The 8,360-nt window shown below is 39.9% G+C and overlaps 1 protein-coding gene across 1 annotated transcript; it reads left to right on the top strand.

Annotated features, from left to right (window-relative positions):
* The first annotated feature begins 630 nt into the window (after positions 1-630).
* On the top strand, positions 631-6,781 carry LOC149067915 (uncharacterized). The gene is made up of 2 exons (XM_089252235.1): positions 631-801; positions 4,113-6,781. The coding sequence occupies exon 2, from the start codon at positions 4,206-4,208 to the stop codon at positions 5,283-5,285; it is 1,080 nt and encodes a 359-aa protein (XP_089108361.1). The 5' UTR covers positions 631-801; positions 4,113-4,205; the 3' UTR covers positions 5,286-6,781.
* Positions 6,782-8,360: the final 1,579 nt, after the last annotated feature.

The following is an 8,360-nucleotide window of genomic DNA, read 5'->3' as shown; positions in this document are numbered from 1 at the left end:
TTCATCTTTTGAATATGTTTACATTGGATGAACGCAGGTGTCGAGGAGATATGATCGAAGTGTTCAAAATTTTCAATAGGATGGACCATGAACTTTTAGTACACCGCCAATCGACTGTTTTTACAATTGGACACCAGTATCGATTGGTGAGGGACAATGCAAGGTTATGGTGTCGCAGGGAATTTTTCTCTAATAGGGTTGCTAATAAATGGAATAGCTTACCCCCGGAGGTAGTAAATTGTAACACAATTGACACGTTTAAAAAGAAATACGATAAACATGTTGGGGTGAATCGAGAAGCTATCCATTCTTAGAATAAGACAACCATAAGTATTCTTTATGGGCGTTGTATAATATTTTATCATGTGTATATATTGTTTATAATTTGTGTTAATTGCATTTTTAGTTGGGTTGCTGTATTTTTGAAATATATAACATCCATATTTTTATGGGCATCTTTTTATTAGCCACCTCTTTGGGCATTTGTCTGTTGTGACGTTGTATTTGTAATAATCGACGCCTCCAAAAGCCATAACATGACGTCATGCTTCACAACTTTTGGTGAAAGGAAAGAACCATACGGCACAGACACGAAGGTGAAACCCATCGAAGCGGCAGGCAACTATAAACAAGGATGTATTTACTAGCATCGGGGTCGGGGAATTGAAACAGCTGAGAGAAGCAGTAGAGATGATACTGAGGAGAGACGCCAATTAACATCGACCCTCGATTTTTGAAATATGCATTTATAAACACCTTCAGATGGCGCTTCTCGCGTAAATTAAATTATTTGCCGACACGGTGAGTTGTCTCATTTATTATTTCACACAGTTTTAACCCGCCGCCAAATAACGATTTATTGGCGATCAGGTACAATTTATGTATTTTAATATGCATATATACGCCATGGTACAGATGCAGGATCCTTTTTCGTCGCCAAGTTTTCGACTACCCCAAAACAGCGCGCCAACACCATCTTCTCTGGCACATTTTTAAACATTATCAGTTGTTCCTATCGTTCCGTCGGTAACCCTAGCAGATAGCGCCAAATCAAGTCTGGCGATCGAAAAACAGTCGCCAAGCAGCTGTGGTGTATCACACATTGGGAATTTATCTCTGTGTAATGTGTATGCCCATAATGGTGGCTTGATTTTTATATCGTCATAGGCTATAAAACCACAGGCCAAGACCTCTTTTGCGAACCTCTTATATCTATTTTTTAGTGAAATTATAAATACGTAAGATTAATTTATGCACACTCTTCACTTGTGGGGTGTCCCTAAACGTTCTACAACAGTCTTGGTAATTATTTTAATAATGATCACAATAGATTGATGAAGATCGATCCCGATTCTTTGTCTTTCCCTCCTTCAGAATACGTTACCTTACTGGATAGGAGAGAGAAAATGAAAGGTAGGCCGCAGCCTTGAGGAACTCTGTGCGCAGGTTCTCTGGCCATGAATAATGCTATAAAAATTGTTGCAAGTAATTTTATCAATGGGACAATGTAGTAGGTGAGGGAAGTCGACCAGAGGTGCCGACATGAAGAAAACATTGATTGAAGGGACATTGAGAGGGACTGAAGGTTGCTATTGGGACTCAAGCCTGTATGGGCGGGTGAGGTGCATTGCATTGTATGTCCATTGATTATTGAAGGGGGCTGAGGCCCCCCCCCCCCCTCCACAAAATGGTTAGGAGGGTAGTCCCTACAGGTTCTGGCGCTATAAAGCTGGCAAGATGGATCCATAACTCTCAGAAAGGTGTTTGCTCCATGGGCAGGCTTTTTGGCAGTGGTCTGCAGCAGGTTCAGGACGGCGAGACCATCCATTCTGACAAATGCAAGTTATGCCCAGAACAGCATTAGTGCTATCCTGTGGAATGCTGTGTCAGGAGGGTACACGCCCAAGCCCTATTGGCAGTTGGAATGCTCCCACATCCTGAAGCATAGCCCCAAGGCTACGATTTTTGATGGACCCCCTACCCAGACTTTTCATGGGTCCCTTTATGGTAAATTCATAGTGCTGCTGTGCGGTCATGAGGCATTGTGCCAAACTCATGTTCTGAGGATCCAGGTTCAAACCCTGTTGACAGCACAGTGTAGTCAGCTGAAGTTGGTTTTCTGCAGTTTTTCCAGCTATTGAAGCACAAATGCGCAAGCCGGTCTCCCATTTGTAAAAGTCTCTTCGTAGAGAGCAGGCAGACCTACATCACTATACTGACATAACATGAAAATTCAATCATTTCTATTCTAAAACAAGTACAACTTGACAATATAAATAAGTTAGGGCCACACATATATATATACACACACTTAGAACACACATTGTGGCATGTGCCGATTCATTAGAAATTCTGTAGAGGAAGTAGCAGTAAATTCATAGCATGGAAAAACAAAAAATTATGCGAATCGTCCAGGGCCCCAGGGTTAGAGCCCTGTCAGCTGCCCCCCTTCCTTGTGCGGCCCATGGCTGTTGGCCTCATAATTTTTGATATCGTTCTAGCATGGGGTAGATTCTTTCTCCGGTTCTCTATCATACACACTTTTTTTGATCCATTCGGATCAGCAAGAGTTTTAGCATATTTTCATGTAATATCTACAGTTAATGTCTATGCTCATGACAAACTTGGCGTGTTTCAAGGTCAGGGGGGACCTTCGTATTATTTATAACGACGACCAAAATTTTTAATGTTATTTTTAATATTATTAGAGCCTGGGTGTTTAGGCACTGAAAAAAGGTATAGTTAATGGAATAAAGAAAAAAATGACTAAAAGCCTAGACCAGCGGTTCTCAACCTTTTTTGACGCGGGGAGTCCTTTTAAGTAAACAAATTCTATGGCGGAGCCCCATAGGCCAATTTTTTAATTATTCACTAAAGTTACTGATTTATTCTTACTATTTAAAAATATTTATAATTATTTTTTTTAATTTTCCTCGAGTGGCCGTGGAGGCCCTTTAGAGTGCACAAGGAGCACCGGTTGAGAACAGCTGGCCTAGACAAAGTGTTCGAAAACTAACTAAAAATTGGTTGTACTCACTGCCTCTACTGTGTTTCAATTATCGCTCATTATAACTGCATTATTTTTGATATTAAATTGATTTTGTGCCGAAATAAAGTGTTTGTAGCCCCTCAAGATGATGTTAATTTCCGAGCAGCATTACTAGACACGGAGCCCACAGAGAAAATGATCCGTGAGGCTCCTTCGAGTTACGAATGATTCTCGTTTATTTGTTGCATTATTTGGAAAACTTGTAATCATTTTTATGGTTGAAACACAACCACCATGTTATACTGTTGCCAAAACAAAAAAAAAATTGTTCATATTACCACATATGTGAATATATAGGCCTACTTTAAGGGTTTAAAGGCAGGGGACGGTGTGGGGCAGCATTTATCAGTGTTGGGACAGATTTAGCAGAGTTTTGTACTAGCACTGTCCTAAATACAGTACCTGCTTCATAATCATACATGAAAAATAAGATGTGAAGTACAAATTCTTTCTAATTCACATTGACTTTACTCTTATTCTATGGGTCCAGATTCAAACTTTTTTCACAAGTACTTCCGAGATGAGTCACACAAATACTCTTGCAGTCAGGGACTTTTGAGCTACAGGTCCTGATTCGAATTTAATCCGCAAGGGCTTTTGAGATGGTTCATAGAAATCCAGTTACAGCCAGGAATTATTTAGCCATTGGTGACAACCTAGACTTGATTCACGGGGGTCTTGTACGAACCTACCTACAATCCTGTTAGAAATGCACTTATTGCATCATTAGTTTTACCAATTTCGAAAAATAAATAGTCCCATGGGTCCGGAAGCTGATCTTGCTGATTTTTGGTTACGGCTGAAAAAGGTTAAAAATCGCTGTGTTAATGAAAACATGCGCCTTTTTATATTAATGATCAGTCCCAATAGCAACACTTAGCTCAATGTTGCTCAAAACTTTCAGTTTTTCATAGTGTAATTTGAAAGTGATCAAATTTGAAATAAATAGTTTCCGAAGATTAAGATATTCATCTTCTTAATGTATGTTGTGTCTTTGTAATTGCTCAATTTCTGATGAATGATTTGCATTACATTAATTTTCTGTGCTTTACTATGTTTCCAGAGTCTACAGAGGTTCAGATTTTTTTATGTGGCAGTTTTTTTCTGCATGTTTGATGGAATATTCAAGCCATCGATCTCGTATCCCTAACCCGCTATGTCTTATGAATGCGAAGAATGTCATAAAACATTTGCTTCTAGGCGTAGCCACCGTGATCATCTCCGTATCCACAGCGGGGAGAACCCATACGTTTGTGAAGTGTGTCAAAAGGGTTTCAGCAAATCTAGTCACCTCCTGGAGCACTTGAGGATCCACACAGGAGAGAAGCCGTTCCAGTGCGAAGTGTGCGATGCCAGTTTCAGGCTCAAGCGTGGCCTCATCGAACACTGTAGGGTCCATACTGGGGAGAAGCCATACAGCTGCGATAAGTGTGGTAGGACATTTGCCCAGCGTGGGGCTCTGTTCAAACATAAACAGGTCCATACAGGCGAGCGACCTTTCAAGTGTAGTGTTTGTCACGTGTCATTCTTGCGGAAGAGCCACCTGAACACTCACAGCCAGAGCCACACCGGAACCAAACCGTACTGCTGCGAAATATGCCACAAGACTTTCTCGAGTAAGTGCAGCTTGAGCTATCACAGCACGATCCACTCGGGAGACAAGCCATTCAAGTGTGATGTTTGCGAGAAGACATTCTCGCATTCCTCTTTCCTTCGTTCCCACATCAGGGTCCATAGCGCCGACTCGCATGAGTGTCCGATGTGCAAGAAGAAGTTTGCGCTCCAGCGGTACCTGAACCAGCATATAAGAACCCACACGCACATCAGCTCGTATAAATGTCAAATCTGCCAGTACACTGTCCTGCATAGGGACAAGCTGAAGGAGCACATGAAGACGCATGAAGCAGACGAGGAGGAGACTGCAGAGCTGCCATTCGAGTGTGAGCTGTGCCCAAGGAAGTTCTCGAGAAAATACTACCTGCTGCAGCACGCCAAGAGCCACTCGAAACCCAACTCATTCGTCTGCGAGATTTGCCGGTACACTGTTCCCGATGAGAGCCAATTGAAGGAACACTTGGCGGCGGCCCATGGACTAGAACTACCTTATGAATGCCAGATATGCAAGAAGACTTTCGATAAGTTGTCTGCGTTGAAGCGGCACACCAAGAGACATGGAGACGTCATGACCGTATTGATAAGGCAGCATCTGGAGAATTCCGTGGATGGTGAAAAATAGGAAAAGAAATTCTACAAATGGTAAGATTTCTCATCCCACTGTGCCAGGGTGGGAAAAAAATTGTGCAATATTCTTGGAATTGTATTTGATTCTACACTCAATGTTGCTGTTTTAAAAAGTTATTTATGTAACCATATATATATATTCAGAAAATTATATAGAAATAGGTGTTATTACATGTATTTTTATGCCCGTTTTCGTTGAGTTTGGAGGAAATATCTCTGCATTCTTACCGGTAAAAAAAGAGCGAAACTAGTCAACCCGATTACCGATAATGACAGAAATAGATCTGCCATCTAGATGGTACTCAAAGATGCTCCTCGTTATCGTGATCGTGACCCAATGTAGCTTGCTTACTTCTTCTTCGCTCTTAAAGCGGGCATTTCACAATTTTGGACCCTTCCCATGAAGAACAAATCCGAACATGATATAATTGATGTTGAATGGATTTCAAATCGAGATTCATTACATTGGTCGTGATTATTATCCATACTTTTGATATTGTAAGCTGCTTTATTCTGGGCAGAGTCTTGAAGTAAAGATGGCCTGTAAATGTTATCGGAGTATACCATTGGACATTTACTTGACTGAATCATGATTCGTGAATCGAGCATGAAATTAGTTTCTCTGGGTTTTTTGAAGTCGTAAATCCCAATCATGTAGCAAGAAACTAATCAGTCGCTATTGATGTAGCAATTACACGCGCATGTACACGTGAATCAAAAATGAGATTCAAATGGAAATCAATGACATTTATATGATCTTAATCTCGTCCGAAATGCATTTCTATTTTTAGCAAGACAAACCATGTTGTTTAACCTAGAGTTTCTTTTATGTCATGACAGGTCATTTCTTGAATATTCTTTAGTGTTTCATTGTAGTGTATATATATATGAATTTCCTAGATGATAGCCAAAGTATGTTCGTTACTTGTCCTTTTTTTTAAAAGTTTATTTAGTCATGGCCGATCAGTTTCCTTTACCGAAACATTTGGAATTACTAGTTAGAACTAGTAGAAAAAATAGTGATGATGTATCTGAACCTCTGAAGTGGCAACAACTTGCATGAATGAGCGACGCTAGAAGGAACATGGAGGGGTTCCTAGCTTTGCTCATTGGACTTATCCCCACTTGCCAAGATCTCTTACAGCCCAGCTTCGTGGCAGAGTCCAGAACACTTTATTTTGAGTCAAGAAGAAAAAGACATTTAATAAACGTACAAAATTTTTACAATACATTTTCCCCGGATGATTGGGTACTGTTGCGATTAACAGATTTTGTGCTATGCCACCATTATCAGAGGTGGGGCCCAGTGGGATAATAATTTCAGGGCTCGTTAGCCTCGATTTAATATATTTTCTGGAAGGGGGAATTGGCATCCAAAAGAAAAAAGATTCATGTTACCACGAAATATACAGGAATGCTTGTACATGAAAAAAAAAATAGATATGAAAAATATCTATAACATTTACAATGAAAACTCAGAATTAATCAGAGAAAAAAATCCCAGAATTGATAAAAAAAAGCTCAGTATTAATGAGAGAAAAAGTCCCACAATCGATGGAAGTTCAGAATTAATGAGAGAAAAAATTCCAGAAAAGGCGGAAATTCGGAATTAATGAGAGGAAAAGGTCCCACAATATCAATGGAAATTCAGAATTAATGAGAGAAAATCCCACCATCTACAGAATGTCAGAATTAATGAGAGGAAAAGGTCCCACAATTGATGGAAATTCAGAATCAATGAGAGTAAAAAATCCCACAATCGATGGGGAAATTCAGAATTAATTAGAGCAAAATCCCACTATTGCATTTCATAGGTCACAGTGTGTTATGGTGAACAGGCAATTTGTGATTGGACTTGTGTGACAGGTGTAATCCCTCAAGGAAGTGTTCTTGGTCCTATACTCTTTTCTCTTTTTTCAATAAATTTGATCAATGTATCGACAGGATTGTTAGCAAATTTGCAAATGACATGAAGCTGATGGGGGGGGGGGGGTTAGTTGGGGATCCAAGCCACATGGGCTAATGAATAGAGCATGACTTTTAGCATTGACAAGTGCGTAGTTGCTCATTTTGGTTCGAACAACCCACGTTTCACTTATGAGTTGAATGGTAAAACTATTTAGAGATGCAACCAGGATTACCAATTTGGGCATTCTCATTGTAAAGCTGCTTAGATTTTCTGAACATTTGTTTGGGCGTGTTAAAATAGAGAATGCTAGGTTTAATTCTTAGAAAAGTGTCTTTGCATTCTCCTAAAGTAATTCGTCCACTTTTCTAGAGCTTAGTTCATCTTGGAGTGGAGTATGCAGTTAGGTTTTGGAGACCATTCTTACAGAGGGGCACTGAGTTATTCTAGGCGATGCACAGAGAAAAGATTCACATGTGCTGTTGATGGCACACAGGACTTAAGCTATGAGGAGGGAATTCATTTTTTGAATATGTTTACATTGGAAGAATGCAGGTATCTGGGGATATGATAGAAGTGTTTAAAATTTTCTACGGGATGTATAGGACTGACCACAAGTTATTAATACACAGACAATGGACTGCTTCTATAAGGGGACACCAGTATTGTTTGGTAGGGGATGACTCTAGGTTGTGGTGTCGCAGGAAATGTTTCTCCAATAGGATTGTTGGTAAATAGAATAGCTTACCTCCGGAGGTCGTCCATCATAATACAATTTGCAGGTATAAAAAGAAATATGATGCTCATAATGGGATGAATCGAGAAGCTAACTGTACTTAGACAAGACAACCATAATTTTTATGAGCTATAGATAATATATTCCCATAGTAATATATGTATATATTTGTAATAATTGCTCTTATTGTGGGTCGCTGTATTTTATTGATACTGGACATCCATATTTTTTCTTCCAGCCACCTACCTTGTTCGGTATTTTTCCTGTTGTGGCCTTTGTATTTGCATTTCATATTGTAGCCAAGGGCGCTGCTCTCAAGAGACTAGGTCATAACACTGTCGGAAACCTAAGTTTTCTATTGCCCTTTTTTCATAGCTGATAGTGGTACACAGTGCTATGACCAACAGGGTCACTGTCAGAAATCCTGT

This window comes from Pholcus phalangioides, unplaced genomic scaffold (genome assembly GCF_987345545.1).
Source record: "Pholcus phalangioides strain wild (caught in Gottingen) unplaced genomic scaffold, Ppha-v1.0 ptg000028l_1, whole genome shotgun sequence".
NCBI lineage: Eukaryota > Metazoa > Arthropoda > Arachnida > Araneae > Pholcidae > Pholcus > Pholcus phalangioides.
This window is presented reverse-complemented; position numbering and strand designations above follow the sequence as displayed.